At 50.7% G+C, this 22936-nt stretch overlaps 1 protein-coding gene across 18 annotated transcripts in view; it reads left to right on the top strand.

Annotated features, from left to right (window-relative positions):
- Positions 1-22936, top strand: part of MIER2 (MIER family member 2) — a 40897-nt gene that overhangs the window by 7029 nt on the left and 10932 nt on the right. For 8 of the 18 annotated variants that reach the window (XM_024351822.3, XM_054673695.2, XM_063800425.1 and 5 more), the window contains 6 exons: positions 1690-1780; positions 3324-3466; positions 9349-9474; positions 10078-10201; positions 10736-10827; positions 11738-11807. In XM_024351822.3, the coding sequence (XP_024207590.1) occupies positions 1690-1780; positions 3324-3466; positions 9349-9474; positions 10078-10201; positions 10736-10827; positions 11738-11807 (646 nt within the window). Of the gene's footprint in view, positions 1-1689; positions 1781-3323; positions 3556-8754; positions 8851-9348; positions 9475-10077; positions 10202-10735; positions 10828-11737; positions 11808-22936 lie in introns of all 18 variants that reach the window. The other 10 variants (XM_063800427.1, XM_063800429.1, XM_063800426.1 and 7 more) reach the window with 5 other exon arrangements.

Raw genomic sequence — 22936 nt, 5'->3', positions numbered from 1 at the left:
ATCTCGGCTCACTGCAACCTCCGCCTCCCTGGTTCAAGCAATTCTCCTGCCTCAGCCTCCTGAGTAGCTGGGATTACAGGCACATGCCACAATGCCTGGCTAATTTTTTTGTATTTTTGGTAGAGACAGGGTTTCACCATGTTGGCCAGGCTAGTCTTGAACTCCTGACCTCAAGGGATCCGCCTGCCTGAGCCTCCCAAAGTGCTGGGATTACAGGCGTGAGCCACCGTGCCCGGCTTCCTTACCGATCTTGATTCTTTTTATTTGATGCTTTTACGCCGACTACACCATCCAGCACTCCATTTAGCATGAGAGGTGAGAGTACACGTTGTGGTGCTCGTGGTGTGAAGGAGAAAGCAGCCTTTCCCCATTGAGGGCAATGATAAGTATGGGTTTTTCCAAGAAGGAAGCTCCCTTCTGTTCTGAGTTTGTTGGGTATTTTTCATTATGAAAGTATGTTGGATTTTGTTGGATTGGGTATGTTGAGATGATCCTGTGTTTTGTTTTTTTATTTTATTGATGTGATGTATTATATTAATTGACTTTTGGATATTAAATCGACCTTGCATCCCTGCAGTAAATCTTACTTGGTCGTGGCTTATAATCATCTTTATGTGTTGCTGGATTCAGTTTGCTAGTATTTTGTTGAGGGTTTTGTGTTTATGTACGTGAGAGATATCGTGGCTTGCGGTAGCTCACACCCATAATCCCAGCACTTTGGGAGGCCGAGGCGGGCGGATCACTTGAGGTCAAGAGTTTGAGACCAGCCTGGGCAACATGGTGAAACCCTCATCTCTAGTAAAAATACAGAAATTAGCTGGGCGTGGTGGTGCGCACCTGTAGTCCTAGCTACTCGGGAGGCTAAGGCAGGAGAATCACTTGAACCTGGGCGGCAGAGGTTGCAGTGAGCCGAGATTGCGCCACTGCACTCCAGCCTGGGCGACAGAGCAAGGCTCTGTCTCAAAAAAAAAGAGAGAGATTGAACATTGTGATAATGGTAACTTATAATGGTTTTGTTTGCCTTTTTATAAAAAAAATTGAGGTAATTGATAAACCATAAAATATGCACATTTTAAAGTTTATAATTCATTGATTTTTAGTGTATTCACGACCATGCAACCGTCACCTCTATCTGATTCTAAAACATTCTGTCATCCCCAAAAGAAGCCCTGTCCCTGTTAGCAGTCACTCTCCCACTGTCTCTCTCCCTGGCTCCTGGCCCCCACGAGCCCCCATTCTGTCTGTGGATTGGCCTGTTCTGGACGAGCCCCCATTCTGTCTGTGGACTGGCCTGTTCTGGATGTTTGGTATCAATGGACCCTACGCTGTGGCCGTTGGTGTCTGGCTTCCCTCCCAGCGCATGCTGTTGTTGAGCTTCCTCCAGGTTGCAGCATGGGTCAGGACTGTAGGCCTGTGTGTGGGCAGTTTTCAGTGTCACATGATGCATGTCCTACCCTGGGCGAGAACGCCTCCACCCTGTGAGCGGTCCTTGGTGGGAGGCGGGGCGAGTGGCGGCCACACGCGTGTGCTGCTCCTAGTGCCCCCCAGCCCTCAGAGGCGGAGACAAAGCCCCTTCCCTGGTCACTGGGGACTGGGCTCTGACCAGCGCTTGCTCTTGGCTGCCACACTGTGATGTCCAGCAGCAGGTTTTGGGCCGGCCGAGCTAACCCTGCCTCTCTTCCTTCGCAGGCCTCCTCGCTGGGGAGGCAGAGTCCTCGCGTGGTCTCCTGCCTCGAGCACAGCCTGTGCCCAGGGGAGCCGGGCTTGCAGACAACAGCAGGTACCTTCCTCCCTCCTTCCCCTGCTCAGGTCCGCCAAGGCCTTTGTGGCTGTGAGAGACAGAATGCCTGCTGGGCCTGGCTGAGCTGTGGACCGGCACACTGGCTTCCAGAGTCCAGGGTGTCCCAGCTCCTACCCGTTCAGATGGAGCTGTGGGGCAGAGTGGTCAGGACTCCGTCTTCCTGTTCTTTAGCAGGGGCAGGGAGCCCAGGCGACCCAAGACCATCCTCAGAGCCCAGCACCCCCAGCAGAGGACCCGGGCACACGCCTGCACCGAGCTGAGGGCTGCCTCATCTTGCCAGGGTGTTGGGAAGGGGTGGCTTGCTGAGGGAGCCGGGGCTGAGAAGGTGGAGGGCGGCGAGACAGGCAGCACCCCGGGTTCCCTGCATCTCCCTGCGCTGCTGCTTGCCCAGTGGGCATCAAGGTCCCATGCCCGCCTGCCAGCCACCTGCGTTGGGCCCACGGGGAGGAGCTGACGCTGTAGGGCAAGGGTCTCTATGACTGTTCTTTCTTCCCCTGGCCGGGCTCCTTCTGCCAGGTGTAGGGCTGCGTCTCTTTCCGTATCAAACTAGTCACCACCCGAGTCCCCAGAGAAGGCGGTGCCATCCCTGTTTTCCCTCACGTGGCTCCTCCAAGGGTGTGGTGGTCACTGAGGGTCCGGGCGCACCCATTCAGCTCCAGGTCATTCCCTCACTCTAACGAGGTGCCTGCCGCTGGGGGTCCTCTGTGCCCTGCAGCTGCATGTTCTGTGCATGGGCTGTGTGTGGTGCACACCTGTGTGCCCAGCCCTACAGGCTGTGTGGCTGCCCTAGAGGCCTCCTGCCCTGGACTCCCAGGCCCTCAGGCCCCCAGCCTTGGCCTACACTGCTCTCTGTCTGGATTGATTGAGCCCTAGCTATTTCCTTTGTTTGTTTAAAAATTTGACCAATTGGAGAGTAAACATGCAGAGGAATGGTGACACATCCCAGTTCTTTTGGGGAAACCCTGGATCTGATGACAGCCACCAACTGTTGGGCCATGTACATCGCATGGCTTCTTTATGTGGCCCTGCAGACGGAGCTTAAGGGACTGGCGTTGTCGAGCCCCCACTGGTTTGTCCCTGCATGCTCCTTGATGCTGTACTGCCCTGTGCAGGTGAGGGTTCAGCGTCACCCCTGTTTCAGGAGTCATGGAGTCCGGCGTGAACCCACCTCCACTGAGTCCTGCTGCTCCTTCTACCCTAACGAGATGGGTGTTGGTCTCTTTCTAGTCCACTTGCTCCCCAAATCCTCGCAGGCTTCTCTGTGTTCAGGAAGACAAGCAGTCTCTCAGAAAGAGACACACCCACCCCCCAAAAAAATCCTTGGAATTTGTATGTGCAGCTCACCAGCCGTGCTCCTGTGTGCATTAGTCGTGGGGTGTCCTGTTGGGTTCCCTCATGAGGCTGATCCTGGCAGCATGCAGAGGGCCTCATCCTTAGGGCTTCTCCAGGCGTCAGTAGTCTCGGCAGGATGGTTGGGACAGGCGAGGCAAGGTGCTCACCTGGGCTGCTGTCTTCTCCCCAGTGGTGTCCATGGGCTCTGGAGACCATCAGTTCAACCTCGCAGAGATCCTGTCACAGAACTACAGTGTTCGGGGGGAGTGCGAGGAGGCCTCGAGGTGCCCAGACAAGCCCAAGGAGGAGCTGGAGAAGGACTTCATCTCCCAGGTACTTGGCCGAGGCGATCCTGCCCCTGTGTTGGGTGGAGCCCTCCGGGGTAAGCCTCATGAGTTTTGTGCAGCTCAGATTCCACATTGGTAAGTGCTAAATTGTACATCTTTTTGCAAAGTGCCAGATGCTGTCCTAGTAGCTGAAATTCAGTGGAGACCAGGTCTTTCATGGGGCTCTCTGAGCAGCACAGTGGTCAAGGATTAAGCCAGCTGCTCTCATATCTTCTGGTCTCAGGACCTGCTTTGTACTCTTAAAAATTATTGAGAGTTTCGGGCTGGGTGCAGTGGCTCACGCTTGTAATCCCAGCACTTTGGGAGGCTGAGGCGGGCGGATCACTTGAGATCAGGAGTTCGAGACCAGCTTGGCCAACATGGTGAAACCCCATCTCTACTAAGAATATAAAATTGTCGGGCGCGGTGGCGTGCGCCTGTAATCCCAGCACTTTGGGAGGCCGAGGTGGGCGGATCACAAGGTCAGGAGATAGAGACCATCCTGGCTAACACGGTGAAACCCTGTCTCTGCTAAAAATACAAAAACAAAATTAGCCGGGCATAGTGGCGGGTGACTGTAGTCCCAGCTACTCAGGAGGCTGAGGCGGGAGAATGACGTGAACCCGGGAGGCGGAGCTTGCAGTGAGCTGAGATGGTGCCACTGCACTCCAGCCTGGGGGACACAGCGAGACTCCGTCTCCAAAAAAGAAAAAAAAGAATACAAAATTAGCCAGGCGTGGTGGTGCACGTCTATAGTCCCAGCTACTCGGGAGGCTGAGGCAGGAGAATGATGTGAACCCGGGAGACGGAGCTTGCAGTGAGCTGAGATGGTGCCACTGCACTCCAGCCTGGGGGACACAGCGAGATTCCGTCTCCAAAAAAGAAAAAAAAGAATACAAAATTAGCCAGGCGTGGTGGTGCACGTCTATAGTCCCAGCTACTCGGGAGGCTGAGGCAGGAGAATCCCTTGAACCTGGGAGGCGGAGGTTGAGGTGAGCCGAGATCACGCCATTGCACTCCAGCCTGGGCGACACAGTGAGACCCTGTCTCAAAAAAAAAATAAAAAAAAATTAGAGTTTCAAGGAGCTTTCTTAATGTGCTTTATCTATTGCTTTTTTATTACATGAAAAGTTAAAACTGACATGTAAATTGGCCGGATGCAGTGGCTCATGCCTGTAATCCCAGCGCTTTGGGAGGCCGAGGTAGGCGGATCATGAGGTCAGGAGTTTGAGCCTAGCCTGGCCAACGTAGTGAAACCCTGTCTGTACTAAAAATACAAAAATTGTTGGGCGCGGTGGCTCATGCTTGTAATCCCAGCACTTTGGGAGGCTGAGGCAGGTGGATCACCTGAGGTCAGGAGTTCTAGATCAGGCTGGCCAACATGGTGAAACCCCGTCTCTACTAAAAATACAAAAATTAGCCGGGCGTGGTGGCAGGCGCCTGTAATCCCAGCACTCAAAGGGCTGAGGCAGGAGAATCGCTTGAACCCAGGAGGCGGAGGTTGCAGTGAGCCGAGATCAGGCCATTGCACTCTAGCCTGGGGGACAGAGCAAGACTGTGTCTCAAAAAAACAAAAAAAATGGACATGTAAAAATACTTATTCGCTTACTCATTTTAAAATGAGCTGAGATGTGCCACTGCAGTCCAGCCTGAGTGACACAGTGAAACTCCATCTCAAAAAAAAAAAAGAATACGAAAATTGCCAGGCGTGGTGGTGCACGTCTGTAGTCCCAGCTACTCAGGAGACTGAATAAATCAGTTACATGTTAATATAAATATTTTTATGAAAATGAAAAAAAACTGTCCCAAAAGAAAAAAATTAGAAGACTGAATTTTTAGTTTTCCATATCTCTTTGAATGTAGAAGCAAATGTGAAAATCCAGCTTCTGTCTTTTTATTTTTTTGAGATGGAGTCTTGCTCTGTTTCCCAGGCTGGAGTGCAGTGGTGTGATCTTGGCTCACTGCATCCTCCGCCTCCTGGGCTCAAGTGATTCTCCTACCTCAGCCTCCCGAGTAGCTGGGACCACAGGTGCGTGCCACCACGCCCGGCAAATTTTTGTATTTTTAGCAGAGACGGGGTTTCATCATGTTGGACAGGCTGGTCTCAAACTCTTGACCTTGTGATCTGCCCACCTCGGCCTCCCAAAGTGCTGGATTACAGGCGTGAGCCACCACGCCTGGCCAGGCTTCTGTCTTTAAAACATTTATTTATTTTTTTGAGACTGGATCTCACTTTTGCCTAGGCTGGAGTGCAGTGGTGCAATCATAGTTTACTGCAGCCTCGAACTCCTGGGCTCAAGGGATGCTCCTGCCTCAGCCTCCTGAGTAACTGGGACTATAGTCGCACGCCACCACACCTCACCAACGTTTTTATTTTATTTCTTTGTAGAGTTCTTGCTATGTTGCTAGGGTTGGTCTCAAACTGTTGGCCTCAAGCGATTTTTCTACCTAGGTCTCCCAAAGTGTTGGGAGTATAGGTGTGAGCCACTGTACCTGACCCAGTTTCTGTCTTTTTTTTTTTTTCTGGGGACAGAGTCTCGCTCTGTTGCCCAGACTGGAGTTCAGTGGTGCAATCTGGGCTCACTGGAACCTCTACCTCTTGGGTTCAAGTGATTCTCGTGCCTTAGCCTCCTGAGTAGCTGGGACTACAGGTGCCCACCACCATGCCTGGCTAACTTGTATTTTTAGTAGAGACGAGGTTTTACCATGTTGGCCAGGCTGGTCTCGAACTCCTGACCTCAAGTTGATCCTGCCACCTCGGCCTCCCAAAATACTTGGATTACAGGCATGAGCCACGCCTGGTCAGTTTCTGTCTTTTAAGGGAGACATTGATCTGTTGTGATAGGCTCTTATGGTTGAAGTAAAAATACAGCCTCAGCCAAATCTGTGGTTGAAAAAGGTAGGAGTATTTCACAGCTTTTCAGATAATTGTGGGTATTCTTCTTTGATGCTACAGCAAAACCCATCAAGTGATAGTTTTGTAGAGAATAGTTGTGGAGTGGAATCTGAGACCGTATCAGTGAACCTCACAGGTCAAGAGGCGGAAAGGTCCATGATCAAGGTCCAGCAGAGTGGGTTCTGGTGCCGGCTCTCTTCTTGGCTTGCTGTGTCCTCACATGGTGGATAGAGAACAAGAGGGAGCCTTCTGGTGTTTTTCTTGAAAGGACACTAATCCTGTTGGATCAGGGCCCCACCCTCAGGGCCTCCTTGAACCTTAATTACCTCTGTAAATGCCCCGTCTCCAAATATAGTCATGTTGGGGGTTAGGGTTGACTGTAACAGTTGATATCACCACCAGCCTTATCATAAGTTTTTTTTCTTTTTTTTCTTTTTTTTGAGACAGGGTCTCGCTGTCGCCCAGGCTGGAGTGCAGTGGCGCGATCTTGGCTTACTGCAAGCTCCGCCTCCCGGGTTCATGCCATTCTCCTCCCTCAGCCTCCCGAGTAACTGGGACTACAGGCACCTGCCACCTTGCCTGGCTAATTTTTTGTATTTTTTTAGTAGAGACGGGGTTTCATCATGTTCGCCAGGATGGTCTCGATCTCCTGACCTCGTGATCCGCCCGCCTCGGCCTTCCAAAGTGCTGGGATTACAGGCGTGAGCCACCGTGCCTGGCCTATAAGTTTTTTAAATATTAGAAATTCGGCAAGTTCATGTTGTCAAACCCAAGTTTTTCAAAATCTTGAGTTTTACCATTGCAGCAGTTATGGTCAGCTGTTTCCTTTGAAGTAACAGCCCCCCTGGCTTGCATACAAGGCAGCGCCTGCCAGGTGCCTGTCTGAGTGGCTGTAGTTGGCCAGCATTCTTTCAGGTGAAACGACCAGGAACAGCCTCTTCGTCTCACCACTCGTTCCATGCATGTGGTTCCTTGAAGGAACCACCTCACTTTGGTATGCAGCAGGTGCATTCTGCATGCTTCCCACGCCCTCACAGCACATGGAAACATCTGCTCAGGGTGAGACTTAACAAAATGCTCACTTTGTCCAGCATCTTTTTTTTTTTTTTTTTTTTTGAGACGGAGTATTGCTCTCGTCACCCAGGCTGGAGTGCAGTAGCACGATCTCGGCTCACTGCAACCTCTGCCTCCTAGGTTCAAGCGATTCTCCCTGGGATTACAGGAACCCACCACCATCCCCAGCTAATTTTTGTATTTTAGTAGAGACAGGGTTTCTCCATGTTAGTTAGGCTGGTCTCAAACTCCTGATCTCGTGATCCGCCTGCCTCAGCCTCCCAAAGTGCTGGGATTACAGGCGTGAGCCATCCTGCCCGGCTGTCCAGCATCTTCTGAAGTGAAGCTGGGGTGTTTGCTTTTGGTCTGTGAGGGATGTGACAGCAGTGACTTGTGGGCAGGGATGCACTGGCTGCAGCTTCCACGGGCACTGGGCTCTTGCCGGCTGCCAATGCTGCACCATCAGTGCAAGCCTCAATGAAGCCAAAAATGGAAATCACGGCTGAGTGCTCTTAGGAAAGGGTCTTCACCTTGGGCTACTATGGAGAGGTTCAGGCAACCCAAGGGCCTCTGGACCTCTGTGTCAACCTTCCCACCTTCATAATCCTGAAGGTAATGGACATACAGAATCTGTTCTTTCCACGGGGTCCTGTGAGAGAACAAAAGGGGGACTCAGTGTAGATATTCCACCTGGAGAAGGGCTGGGACTAGGCCGGGAGGTTTCTATGTGGACTTGAAGCCCCCAGGATGAGTCTGGGCAGGAGCTGGGGTGGAGGGGAGGCCAGTGCTAACATCTTGAGAGAAGGAGAGGGAGTGTTCCGGAAGTTGGAAGCTGAAAGTGACCCACAGGGATCAGGGTGGAGTCTGAGCAGACAGGACTAGCCTCTGTGGAATAGAGGCTCACACAAGGGAGGACAGAAGGATTTGAAAGCAGCACTGGAGAGCATGACGTTGATAGTTCGCATCTCTTCCTTCCCAGGAATTATGTGCCTTATTTATACTTCTTGTCATATTACATTGGCTCAGAGCATCAAAACAGTGTTCGTTAATCACAGTGCTCTTGTTCCAGATCGTGATGGGGGCTGCTCTGGTTACTCATTTTTGACTGAGTGTGAATTGACAGCTTCTCCATTATATTGATGAAGCATCCGTTTACATAGTTTTCTTCTTTTTTTTTATTTTGAGACAGATTCTCACTCTGCCACCCAGGCTGGAGTGCAGTGGTGTGATCTTGGCTCACTGCAACCTCCATCTCCTGAGTACAAGTGATTCTCGTGCTTCAGCCTCTTGAGTAGCTGAGACTACAGGCGGATGCCACCAAGCACAGCTAATTTTTGTATTTTTAGTGGAGACGGGATTTCGCCATGTTGCCCAGGCTGGTCTCGAACTCCTGGCCTCAAGTGATCTGCCTGCTGTAGCCTTCCAAAATGCTGGGATTACAGGTGTGAACTACTGTGTCTGGCCTGTTTATGTAGTTTTCTGAGGGTTCCTTTTTTTTTTTTTTCAAATCAGGAATAGATGTCGGATTTTACCAAATGCCTTTTTCAGATAACTTTTTTCCCCTTTAATATATTGATGTTGAGTTACAATAGTAAATTGCCAGGTGTCGCACCATCCTTGTATTCCTGTAATTCACCCTGTGTCACACCATCCTTGTATTCCTGTAATTCACCCTGTGCAAGGAGGCATTGTGGGCAGGGTGGTGCCCTCTTCCCTGGCCGGTGACCCCTAGGCTCTGGTGCCTCTGAGGGGTTGTGAAGGAGCTCTTGGATGAAGGACTGGGCCTGAGGTCTGGCTGGGGAGTGCTGCCATGTGGGGAGTTGCTATGGGTGTGACAGAGTGGCCCTGGTTGTGGCCAATGAGGCTCAGGCAAGAGGACAGGGACAGGAACCCCCAGAGCCATCCTTCCTGATGGGGCCTTGTTCCCTTCCCCAACTCAGAGCAACGACATGCCCTTTGATGAGCTGCTTGCGCTCTATGGCTACGAGGCGTCAGACCCCATTTCAGACCGGGAGAGTGAGGGTGGTGACGTGGCCCCGAACCTCCCAGACATGACCCTGGACAAAGTAAGTGAGGGCCCTTCCTGGAACTGGCTCACAGCTGAAGGTGGGGGGCCTGGCGCTGCCTCTCTGCAGAGGGGAATGTTCAGTGAGAGGAGGCACAAAGGCCCCCAGAATAAGTAGAATGTACCTGTGACCACTACCCTGGAGTTGGAATGGCCATGGGCATGGGGCTGGACCCTAGACTTAACCCCAGGCCACATGTCATTCTGGCTTTGGTGGGTGGAGGGGCACATCGGGGCCTCCCCAGGACTCTCTGCCATTCCGTACCCAGAGGTCACAGGTCAAGGCTTGGGTGTTGGGAGCAGGGGCGGGCTGCATTGTAGAAGGTTAAAACCAAATGCACAGTCAGAGAAAGAGCCATGCACTCCGGGCGTGTGCCCAGTGGCAGCTCTAACTGTCTCCAGCTCTGGTGGCTGGGTGTGGGCTCCCATGTGCCTCCTTCCCATCCCCGCTCCCCCCACGCTGTGCACCCTTTGCAGAATGGGAATAGCAGCCCCATGTGAGCCTCAGGGCACTCCCAGTGTCTTTACTGTTGTTATCATTAGTGGTATTGCGAGATTGTTAAACTGTAAAATGTTCTTTACTTTTTTTTTTTTTTTTTTAAAGGAACAAATAGCGAAGGATTTGCTTTCAGGGGAAGAAGAGGAAGAGACGCAGTCATCTGCTGACGACCTCACCCCGTCCGTGACCTCCCACGAGGCCTCCGACCTCTTCCCTAACCGGAGTGGATGTAGGTGACTCTGTCCCCATACTCCACCGCAGCCAGGCCCCCTGCCAGGCAGTCATGATGCTTGATGAAGGGTCCTTGGGCTGATGCAGGCCAAGAACTCATCACAGATGAGGGCGTCTGCCTGGCGGGAAGCGTCAGTAGCCCTGGGGGTGCTTTGTTCTCCTCCACGCTGGCCAGTGAGCCTGGACTCTCAGAGCGATTTGGTGTAAACAAGTAGGGAACATGTTGGTTCCCCTAGCAGATCCAGGGACAGCATTCCCAGAACCGGCCTCCTTCACAAGCCTCTGTGCTGGCTTTCCTGGGAACTGAGGGCTCGGGGCCCAGAGGTGCAGCAGCTGCATAGAAGGGAAGGCCTCTTTCTTCAAAGGTGCATCCCTGGTCCTGGGTCCTGTGCCCATCTGTGTACCCAGTGTCTGGCCAGAGAGAGGGTTATGGCCTGGGGATCAGGTGGATGGAGAATGGGAGTGGAGAGAAGGGGTTGTATAGGCTGCAGGCAGTGGAGACCCTGGGGGACCTGCCTCTGTTTTCCCAAAGCTCGTTTCCTGGCTGATGAAGACAGAGAGCCTGGCTCTTCTGCCTCCTCCGACACCGAGGAGGACTCTCTTCCTGCCAACAAATGTAAGAAGGTACGTGGTTCTGCCGTCTCCCCAACCTGGCATCCCGGCTGTGGTTCTGCCATCTCCCCAACCTGGCATCCCAGCCGTGGCTCTGCCGTGTCCCCAACCTGGCATCCCAGCCGTGGCTCTGCCGTGTCCCCAACCTGGCATCCCAGCCGTGGCTCTACCTTCTCCCCAACCTGGCATCCCAGCCGTGGCTCTGCCATGTCCCCAACCTGGCATCCCAGCCGTGGCTCTGCCGTGTCCCCAACCTGGCATCCCGGCCGTGGCTCTACCATCTCCCCAACCTGGCATCCCAGCCGTGGCTCTGCCATGTCCCCAACCTGGTATCCGGACTGTGGTTCTGCCGTCTCCCCAAACTGGCATCCCGACCGTGGCTCTGCTGTGTCCCCAACCTGGCATCCCGACCGTGGCTCTGCTGTGTCCCCAACCTGGCATCCCAGCCGTGGTTCTGCCGTGTCCCCAACCTGGCATCCCGCCCATGGCTCTGCCCTCTCCCCAACCTGGTATCTCGGCCTCAGTAACTGCAGCTGGGTCCTGCTGAGCCCTCTCCCTGGGTTTGTGCCCCTTCTCAGAGGAGGGACGTGCTGCTCGACCCCAGGGTGGGCTGGGACCGGCCACAGGTGCTTTGGACTGGAGCCTGGGCCCCTGCTGCTGACCCAGAGTGTTTGTCCTCCGACATCCTGTCTGGGCCTCTGCCAGGCCAGGCGTCAGGACACAGCCTCACCCCTCACACACCCAGGCCTCTGCCTCCCACCCTCAGACCCCAGAACTGGGCATCAGCAGGTAGATGGCACAGATGGGTCTGGGGTCTGGACAGTGGCCCCTCCCCGTAAGCCTGCCACAGCACGCTGCAGCCAGCCTCCCGCCCGGCCTAGATGCTCCTCAGTGTCCTGATTCCCAGGTCCTTGCTTTGCAGGAGATCATGGTGGGACCTCAGTTCCAAGCTGACCTCAGCAACCTGCACTTGAACCGGCACTGTGAGAAGAGTAAGTAGGGCCTGGGGAGAGGAGGCGAAACCCACTTCTGCAGGGGAGTGGCCTGGCTGGACGTCAGATCCTTGGACAGTCTGGTCAGGTCCCCGCCCCGCATTGCTCACTGGGGCAGCCGAGCCTGTGGCTGGAGGAGGTGGGAGGCTCTCGTGGCTGCAGTGGGCCTATTGCTGCCTGCCCTTGCCCAGCTCTGTCCCTCCCTTGGGGTCTGCTCCGGTCAGCCTGTGCAGCCAGACCCTCAGCAGCCCGTCCTGCCCCTGACCCAGCCCTGCCCTGCCCCTGACCCAGCCCTGCCCTGCCCTTGACTCCAGCTGCCTCCCCACAGCCTGGGCCGCTGCATTCGATGGCTCTGTGCCGGGTTAGACGGTTCTCCAGAGACCTGCCGGGTGCTGTGCTGCACCCCCGGCCTTGCTCCGCTCCTCTTCAGGGTGCTCCCTTTCCTGGGCTTGACCTTCGTCTCTTTCCCACTAGAGTTCAAAATCGACCCTCTCTTGCCCCTTCGAGGCGTGGAGTCACGTGCCCATTGACTTGGGTCTCATTTGTCTTGCCCTGGAGCCCTCGCAGGCCCTGGGCCAGTGCTCCTAGCTCAGGAGCCTTCTCCAAGGTGATTCAGTGGCTGAGATGGGTGGTGGGAAGGGATAGGTGCAGCAGAAGTACTGAGTCCAGGGAGACACGGACCCTCTGTGAAGAGAAGTTGTCCTCCTGGGGCTGGTCGGAGGTGCCCCGTGTGAGAAGAGGACGGAGCCAGGAAGGTGCAGCCAAGCTGCTGGGACATCCAGAAGGCAGGGTCAGAGGGGACACATGGGACCCTCACCCAGAAACCCTGGCTTTGGAGTCTGTCATCAGGGCCCTTTCCCCACCCTGACTCACCCCCCATGAGGGTGCCTTGTCTGGAGCAGCCAGGACTTCTTCGGCCCATGGGATGCCAGCTGGCCCCTCCCACGCGGTATGACACCTGTGTCATTCGAGTCGTCTGCGTGGTTGTGTGTGTCCTGTGTATTGCATTGTGATGACGTCTGTGTCCTTCGAGTCGTCTGCGTGGTTGTGTGCGTCCTGTGTATTGCATTGTGATGACGTCTGTGTCATTCGAGTCGTCTGTGTGGTTGTGTGTGTCTTTATTGCATTGTGATGATGTCTGTGTCCTTCGAGTCGTCTGTGTGGTTGTGTGTGTCTTGTGTATTGCATTGTGATGACGTCTGTGTCATTCGAGTCGTCTGCGTGGTTGTGTGTGTCCTGTGTATTGCATTGTGATGACGTCTGTGTCATTCGAGTCGTCTGCGTGGTTGTGTGTGTCCTGTGTATTGCATTGTGATGACGTCTGTGTCATTCGAGTCATCTGCGTGGTTGTGTGTGTCTTGTGTATTGCATTGTGATGACGTCTGTGTCATTCGAGTTGTCTGCGTGGTTGTGTGTGTCTTGTGTATTGCATTGTGATGATGTCTGTGTCCTTCGAGTCGTCTGCGTGGTTGTGTGTGTCTTTATTGCATTGTGATGACGCCTGTGTCATTCGAGTTGTCTGTGTGGTTGTGTGTGTCCTGTGTATTGCATTGTGATGATGTCTGTGTCATTCGAGTTGTCTGCGTGGTTGTGTGTGTCTTGTGTATTGCATTGTGATGACGTCTGTGTCATTCAAGTTGTCTGCGTGGTTGTGTGTGTCTTGTGTATTGCATTGTGATGACGTCTGTGTCATTCGAGTCGTCTGCGTGGTTGTGTGTGTCCTGTGTATTGCATTGTGATGACGCCTGTGTCATTCGAGTCGTCTGTGTGGTTGTGTGTGTCTTTATTGCATTGTGATGACGCCTATGTCCTTCGAGTCGTCTTCGTGGTTGTGTGTGTCTTGTGTATTGCATTGTGATGACACCTGTGTCATTTGAGTCGTCTGTGTGGTTGTGTGTGTCTTGTGTATTGCATTGTGATGACGTCTGTGTCATTCGAGTCGTCTGTGTGGTTGTGTGTGTCCTGTGTATTGCATTGTGATGACGTCTGTGTCGTTTGAGTTGTCTGTGTGGTTGCGTGTGTCTTGTGTATTGCATTGTGGTCCTTGGTTTGGATGCTGTGGTTTTTGAGTCTTGTGTGTTCCATTGTGGTCCTTGGTTTGGATGCCATGGTTGTGTGTGTCTTGTGTATTGCATGGTGATGACGTCTGTCATTTGAGTCGTCTGCATGGTTGTGTGTTTATTGCATTGTGATGACGTCTGTGTCATTTGAGTCGTCTGTGTGGTTGTGTCCTGTGTATTGCATTGTGATGATGTCTGTGTCATTCGAGTCGTCTGTGTGGTTGTGTGTGTCTTGTGTATTGCATTGTGATGACACCTGTGTCATTCGAGTCATCTGTGTGGTTGTGTGTTTCCTGTGTATTGCATTGTGATGATGCCTGTGTCATTCGAGTCGTCTGTGTGGTTGTGTGTGTCTTTATTGCATTGTGATGACACCTGTGTCATTCGAGTCGTCTGTGTGGTTGTGTGTGTCTTGTGTATTGCATTGTGATGACACCTGTGTCATTCGAGTCATCTGTGTGGTTGTGTGTGTCTTTATTGCATTGTGATGACGCCTGTGTCATTCGAGTTGTCTGTGTGGTTGTGTGTGTCCTGTGTATTGCATTGTGATGACGCCTGTGTCATTCGAGTTGTCTGTGTGGTTGTGTGTGTCCTGTGTATTGCATTGTGATGACGTCTGTGTCATTCGAGTCGTCTGTGTGGTTGTGTGTGTCTTGTGTATTGCATTGTGATGACACCTGTGTCATTCGAGTCGTCTGTGTGGTTGTGTGTGTCTTTATTGCATTGTGATGACGCCTATGTCCTTTGAGTCGTCTGCGTGGTTGTGTGTGTCTTGTGTATTGCATTGTGATGACGCCTGTGTCATTCGAGTTGTCTGTGTGGTTTTGTGTGTCTTGTGTATTGCATTGTGATGACGTCTGTGTCCTTCGAGTCGTCTGCGTGGTTGTGTGTGTCCTGTGTATTGCATTGTGATGACGTCTGTGTCGTTTGAGTTGTCTGTGTGGTTGCGTGTGTCTTGTGTATTGCATTGTGGTCCTTGGTTTGGATGCTGTGGTTTTTGAGTCTTGTGTGTTCCATTGTGGTCCTTGGTTTGGATGCCATGGTTGTGTGTGTCTTGTGTATTGCATGGTGATGACGTCTGTCATTTGAGTCATCTGCATGGTTGTGTGTGTCTTGTATATTGCATTGTGATGACGTCTGTGTCATTTGAGTCGTCTGGTTGTGTCCTGTGTATTGCATTGTGATGACGCCTGTGTCATTCGAGTCGTCTGCATGGTTGTGTGTGTCCTGTGTATTGCATTGTGATGATGTCTGTTCTTTGAGTCATCTGTGTGGTTGTGTGTGTCTTTACTGCATTGTGATGATGTCTGTGTCATTCGAGTCGTCTGCGTGGTTGTATGTGTCTTGTGTATTGCATTGTGGTCCTTGGTTTGGATGCTGTGGTTGTGTGTGTCTTGTGTATTGCATTGTGATGACGACTGTATCATTCGAGTTGTCTGCGTGGTTGTGTGTGTCTTGTATATTGCATTGTGATGACGTCTGTGTCATTTGAGTCGTCTGTGTGGTTGTGTCCTGTGTATTGCATTGTGATGACGCCTGTGTCATTCGAGTCGTCTGCGTGGTTGTGTGTGTCGTGTGTATTGCATTGTGATGACGTCTGTCATTTGAGTTGTCTGTATGGTTGTGTGTGTCTTGTGTATTGCATTTTGGTCCTTGGTTTGGATGCCATGGTTTTTGAGTCTCTTGTGTGTTCCATTGTGGTCCTTGGTTTGGATGCCGTGGTTGTGTGTGTCTTGTGTGTTGCATCGTGGTCCTTGGTTTGGATGCCACATTTACCCACCCTTTCTGCCATGGGCTGCGGTCATGGTTGGTTCAGCTGTGGGCTGTGAATGCCCTCGTGTGCCTCGTTAGTGGACATAGGCACTCGGCACTTGATGGACAGTGGGGAGTCGTGTGGGAGGTGTGTGCTTAGGGTGACGCATACTGCTTGAGTTTCTCACTAATGATTTGTGGGAGTTGCTCCACATTCTCGGTGTTTGCCACTGAGGGTGAATTTGCCTGAATTTTAGCCCTCCTGGTGGATATGGACTCCTGTCCCATTGTGGTTTTAATTGGCATTTCCCTGGTGAGCACCTTTCGCAGGTGTACTGGCCATTTGGATATTCTCTCTTTGCGTGCTCCAAGCTTTCTCCCATTTTGTTGTCTTTCCCTTTCTGATTTGTAGTCATTCACATTTTGTGGAAACAAGTCTTTCTGGGCTTTGTGCACTGCTGCTGTTTTCTCCAGTTTGTGGTTTGCCCATTGACTCTCTTAGTGATGTCTTTAATTTTAATAAAGTCCAACTTATCAATCATTATTTGAATAATAATGTGTGTGTGTGTTCTACTTAAGGAGTGTTTACTTACCTCAGGCTCTTGGAGATATTCTTCCACGTTTCTTTCTAGAAGATTTATTGTTTTTCCTTTCACATTTAAGGCTGTGATCCAACTTAGTTTACATTTTGGTGTATGGTGGCTGGACGTGGTGGCTCACACCTGTAATCCCAGCACTTTGGGAGGCCAAGGTGGGAGGATTACTTGAGGTCGGGAGATTGAGACCACCCTGGCGAACATGGTGAAACCCCGTCTCTACTAAAAATACAAAAATTAGCCAGGTGTGGTGGCGGGCACCTGTAATCCCAGCTACTTGGGAGGCTGAGGCAGGAGAATGGCGTGAACCCGGGAGGCGGAGCTTGCAGTGAGCCGAGATCGCGCCACTGCACTCCAGCCTGGGTGACAGAGCGAGACTCTGTCTCAAAAATAAAAAATAAAAATAAAAACAACAAAGTCCGTTGTCTCCCCCACTGAGCTGCAGTGATGCCTTTGTGGTAAATCAGGCGCCTGTAAGGTGTGTCTTGTCTCACCCGGAGTCATCGCCACTGTCTCAGTTATTACAGGTTACAAGGAAGTCTGAGGTGGTGCAAGTCTTCTAACTTTGTAAGTTTTCATTGCATATCTATGTAAGTTTTAAAATTAAAACTTATTTTTTTCAGCAACTGACAAGTTTTAATCTTTTTTTTTTGAGATGGAGTCTTGCTCTGTTGCCCAGGCTGGAGTGCAGTGGCATAATCTCAGCTCACCGCAACCTCTGCCTCCTGGGTTCAAGCAGTTCTCCCACTCAGCCTCCCAAGTAACTGGGATTACAGGCACCCGCCACCACGCCTGGCTCATTTTTGTATTTTTAGCGGAGATGGGGTTTCACCATGTTGGCCAAGCTGATCTCGAACTCCCGACCTCAGGTGATCCGCCTGCCTTGGCCTCCCAAAGTGCCGGGATTACAGGTGTGAGCCCCTGCGCCCGGCCCATAAATTGATTTTCAAACGTTAACTTAACTGTGCACGGTGGAATAAACGTGCTTCCTGGCCATGAAGTGTTCTCTCTTGTGTGTGTGTATCTCATGCACTCAGTCCTCATTATTTGTGGGTTCTGTGCTGGTGAATTGCCTACTTGGTAAAATTTATTTGAAACCGCAAATCAAAACTCGCAACACCTTTACGGTCAGGCGCCAGCAGATGTGTGTAGAGTGTCAGTGAAGGCGAGTTACCTGACGTGCAGTTCCAGCCGAGGTGGGACAAGCTGCTGCTCTGTCTTGGCTCTCAGATCTTTTACTGTGAGCACGCGCCTTTCCTGCCGTGTACCGAATGCCGTTTTTCACATCCTTGTGCATTGTGTCGGCTACTTGACGGTTTAAAGTGGCCCCTAAATGTAGTGCCGAGGTTCCGTCTGGTGTTCTTAGGTGGAAGAAGGCTATGATGTCCCTTTCAGAGAAAATTTGAGAAGCTCCACTCAGGCGCAAGCTCTGGGGCTGCTGGCCGTGAGTTCAGTGTTAGTGAATCCACAAGGCAGATCCAGTGAGACAGTGGCTCCCAACCTTTTTTGGCACCAGGGACTGGTTTCGTGGAAGACAGTTTTTCCACGGATGTTGGAGTAGGGGGCGTGGTTTCAGGAGGAAACCGTTCCACCTCAGATCATCAGGCATTAGATTCTCATAAGGAGTGTGCCGCCTGCCTCCCTGGTGTGTGCAGTTCACAGTGGGATTTGCGCTCTTATGAGGATCTTAATGCCACCACTGATCTGACAGGAGGCGGAGTCAGGCAGTGATGCTGGCTCTCCTGCCGCTCACCTCCTGCTGTGCGGCCAGCCGTGGCCTGGGGGTTGGGAAGCCCTGCAATAACACATTTTTTAAAATTTAAATTTTATTTATTTATTTTTAATTTAAATTTTATTTACGTATCTATTTTTTAAATTTAAATTTTATTTATTTATCTATCTATCTATTTAGTTTTTTGGACAAAGTCTTGCTCTGTCACTCAGGCTGGAGTGCCGTGGCGCAATCTTGGCTCACTGCAACCTCTGCTCCTGGGCTCAAGTGATTCTTGTGCTGCGGTCTCCCGAGTAGCTGGGACTACAGATGTGCGCCACTGCATGCCGGCTAATTTTTTTTTTTTTGTATATTTTGTAGAGACCAGGCTTCATCTTGTTGCCCAGACTGGTCTCAAACTCCTGGCCTCAAGTGATTTGTCCGCCTCAGCCCCCCAGAGTGCCGGGATTACACTCATGAGCCACTGCACCTGGCCTGCAGTAAGGCGTCTTTAAGTGGACACCTGAAACAAGTTTATGTATTGATTGCTTGATGAAAATGCTGTATATCCCCTGGTGCAGTGATTACATGCTCGCTGTGAGCACCTGGATTAATGAAAATCAACACATATGTATTTAATCCCTTCCCTCCTCAGTTTGATGTGCTCACATTTATGATTTTTGCATGTATGTTCATGGAGGTACTGGCCTGTCCTTTTATTTTTATTTGTCCGTGTCTGGTTTTGGTACCAGAGTTATGCTGCTTTCGTGAATGTGTTTGGAAGTGTGCCTTTTTCCTAACCTCTGGAGGAATTATTCTTTAAGATGTAAGAGGCCAGGAGTCGGGGCTCATGCCTTTAATCCCAGCACTTTGGGAGGCTGGGGTGGGCAGATCACGAGGTCAGGAGTTGGAGAATAGCCTGACCAACATGGTGAAACCCTGTCTCTACTAAAAATACAAAAATTAGCTGAGTGTGGTGGCACGCAACTGTAGTCCCAGCTACTAGAGAGGGTGAGGCAGGAGAATCACTTGAACCCGGGAGGCAGAGGTTGCAGTGAGCCAAGATTTCGCCATTGCACTCCAGCCTGGGTGACAGCGAGACTCCATCTCAAAAACAAAACCAAAAAGTTTTATCAATTGTATTACTCTTTACAAAGGACTAACTTTAGCCTTGTTCATGTCTCTCTGTTGCTGGATTTCTGTTTTTTACTTTTTGTGTGTGTGTGTGACAGGGTCTCGCTCTATTGCCCAGGCTGGAGTTCAGTGGTGCAATATTGACTCACTGGAAACTTCGCCTCCAAGGTTCAAACGATTCTCCTGCCACAGACTCCTGAGTAGCTGGGACTACAGGCGCCCGCCACCATGCCTAGCTAGTTTTTGTATTGTTAGTAGAGATGGGGTTTCACCATGTTGGCCAGGCTGGTCTCGAACTCCTGACCTCAGGTGATCCACCCACCTTGGCCTCCCAAAGAGCTGGGATTACAGGCATGAACCAGCGCCCAGCCTTTTTACTGATTTTTTTTTTTTTTTTTTTTGAGACAGAGTCTCACCTGTGGCCCAGGCTGGAGTGCAGTGGCGCGAACTCTGTTCACTGCAAGCTCCGCCTCCTGGGTTCACGCCATTCTCCTGCCTCAGCCTCCCAAGTAGCTGGGACTACAGGCGCCCACGACCACGCCCGGCTAGTTTTTTGTATTTTTTAGTAGAGACGGGGTTTCACTGTGGTAGCCAGGATGGTCTTGATCTCCTGACCTCATGATCTGCCCGCCTCGGCCTCCCAAAGTGTTGGGACTACAGGCGTGAGCCACCGCGCCCGGCCTCCTTTTACTGATTTTTAATTGAATTACACTGTGGTCAGAAAACATACTCTGTGATTTCAGTTCTTTGTAATTAGTTGCACCTCGCTTTATGTCCGTTATTTGATCTGTTTTGGTAAATGTTGTACGTGTTTGAAAAGAGTGTGCTGTGCCGTTGTTGGGTGGCATTTTCCGTGTATTCCCTTGGATCCGCTGGATAATTGTTGTTCACATCATCTGTATTCTCACTTAATTTTTTTGGCTGCTTGTTCTATTTACTGAAAGATTGTTAATGACCTCCTCTGATTGTGGATTGTCTATTTCCCCTTTTTAATGCTGTCCATTTTTACTTCACATTGCGGCTTTATTATTAAGTGCATACACGTTAAGATTGCTTTGTCTTTGTGTTGAATTGTTTCTTTTACCATTGTGACATGTCTCTCTGTAGTAATACTTCTTACCGTATATAAGTACTTAATCTGCCATCAGTGTGACCACGGCAGCTTTTTGTTGATTTGTTTAGTGTTTGCATGGTTTTTTTCCCATTCTTTTTTCCATTCTAGATTCCTATATTTGAAGTGTATTTTCTGTAAATGGCACATGTTTAGATCTTGTTTTTTGAGACGGAGTCTCTGGAGTGCAATGGCATAATATCCACTCACTGCAGCCTCCGCCTCCCGGGTTCAAGCAATTCTTCCCCCCTGCCTCCCAAGTAGCTGCAATTACAGGCGTCCGCCACCATGCCCAGCTAAGTTTTGTGTTTTTAGTAGAGATGGGGTTTCACCATGTTGGCCAGGCTGGGCTCAATCTCTAGACCTCAAGTGACCTGCCCACTTCGGCCTCCCAATGTGCTGGGATTATAGGTGTGAGCCACTGTGTCCGACCTAGATCTTATTTTTAATTGTCTGAGAAAACCATTGTCTTTTAATAGACTTTTTAGTCCATGTACATTTTTAAAATCACTTGTATGTCATGTAATTATAAAACAATTGTGTAATGCCACCGTCTTGCTCTTTGCTTTCTGTGTGTTCCATCTGTTCTTTGTTTTTTGTTTGTTTGTTTTTATTTTTTTTTGAGACAGAGTCTCACTCTCGTTGCCCAGGCTGGAGTGCAGTGATGCGATCTTACTTCACTGCCACCTCCACCTCCCGGGTTCAAGTGATTCTCCTACCTTAGCCTCCCAAGTAGCTGGGATTACACGCATCCGCCACCATGCCTGGCTAATTTTGTATTTTTATTTTATTTATTTATTTATTTATTTATTTTTTCTGAGCCAGTGTCTCGCTTTGTCACCCAGGTTGGAGTGCAGTGGCGCGATCTCAGCTCACTGCAAGCTCCGCCTCCCAGGTTCACGCCATTCTCCTGCTTCAGCCTCCTGAGTAGCTACAGGCGCCCGCCATGACGCCCGGCTAATGTTTTGTATTTTTAGTAGAGATGGGGTTTCACCGTGTTAGCCCGGATGGTCTCGATCTCCTGACCTCGTGATCCGCCCGCCTTAGCCTCCCAAAGTGCTGGGATTACAGGTGCCCGCCACCGCGCCCGGCCTAATTTTGTATTTTTAGTAGAGATGGGTTGTCTCCATGTTGGTCAGGATGGTCTTGATCTCCTGACCTCGTGATCCGCCCGCCTTAGCCTCCCAAAGTGCTGGGATTACAGGTGCCCGCCACCGCGCCCGGCCTAATTTTGTATTTTTAGTAGAGATGGGTTGTCTCCATGTTGGTCAGGATGGTCTTGATCTCCTGACCTCGTGATCCGCCCACCTCGGCCTCCCAAAGTGCTGGGATTACAGGCATGAGCCACTGGACCTGGACTGTTGTTTGTTTTTTAATTTTTAAATATCTTCTTTTGGATTAATAGGTTTATTTTGTCCTTCTGTTTCAGCTTATAAGTTTTAGTTTTAGCGCTTTAGAGGTTACAACATGAACTATTGACTTATCACAGTCTACATTTTTTTTGAGACAGAGTCTTGTTCTGTCGCCCAGGCTGGAGTACAGTGGTGTGATCTCGGCTCACTGCAACCTCGGCCTCCTGGGCTCAAGCGATTCTCCTGCCTCAGCCTCCCAAGTAGCTGGGACTACAGGCATACGCCACCATCCCCAGCTAATTTTTGTATTTTTAGTAGGGATGAGGTTTCACCGTGTTGGCTATGCTGGTCTTGAACTCCTGACCTCCAGTGACCTCAGCCTCCCAAAGTGCTGACATTACAGGAGTGAGCCACCACACCGGGCCTCACAGCTTGAAATAAGTACATTCTAGTTCCCCTACAAAGCAAGAAACAGTTTAACTCAATTTACCTGTCCCCTGCGTTTTGTGCTATCGTTAATTTTACATATCGGCCGGGCTGCGGTGGCTCACGCCTATAATCCCAGCACTTTGGGAGGCCGAGGCAGGCAGATTGCCTGAGGTCAGGAATTTGAGACCAGCCTGGCCAACATGGTGAAACCCTGTGTCTACTAAAAATACAAAAATTAGCCAGGCGTGGTGGGCGCCTGTAGTCCCAGCTACTCGGAAGGCTGAGGCAGGAGAATCGCTTGAACCCCGGAGATGGAGGTTGCAGTGAGCCAAGATCGCACCACTGCACTCCAGCCTGGGGGACAGAGCAAGACTCCATCTCCAAAAAAAAAAAAAAATCTACATATCACAAGATGATAACATTGTTGTTTTAAACAGTGAACTTTCTTTGTATTTATCCTATCCACATATTTCCTCCTGCTTCCATTTGGAATCATTTCCTTCAGCCCGAAGAACTTCCTTTGTAATAGGCCTTGTGCTTGCTTTCAGCATTTTTTTGTCTGAAAAGCCTGGATTTTTGCTTTCATTCTTTAAAGCATATTTTCATGGCATGTTTTTCCAGGTTTGCAGGGTGTTTTCTTTCAACACTTGAAAAGTTTCACTCCATTGCGTTTTGGCTGTCGTCGTTTCTGTTGAGAAGTCAGAGGATGGTCTTATTCTTTCTTCTGAAGTCATTGTGCCCTTTTCTCTCCTAAGAGTTGTTTCCTTTCCTTTATTTGTTTGTTTTTAGCCAGTTTGACTCTCCTGTGCCTGTGCACACGTCTTCGTGTGTCCTTGTGTTCGTCCTGAGTTTCCTGGCTCTGTGGGTTGGTATCAGTCGTCAGTTTTGAAGAATTCTTGGCTGTTATCTCTTCAGATTTTGTGCTGCCTCCTTCTTTGCTTTTTCTGTGACTCATTTACACGTATCTTAGAGGTTGCCTCACTG

The sequence above is a fragment of the Pan troglodytes genome, chromosome 20 (assembly GCF_028858775.2).
Source record: "Pan troglodytes isolate AG18354 chromosome 20, NHGRI_mPanTro3-v2.0_pri, whole genome shotgun sequence".
Taxonomy (NCBI): Eukaryota; Metazoa; Chordata; class Mammalia; order Primates; family Hominidae; genus Pan; species Pan troglodytes.
The sequence above is the reverse complement of the archived record's forward strand: the minus strand, read 5'-3'. Positions and strand labels throughout refer to the sequence as shown.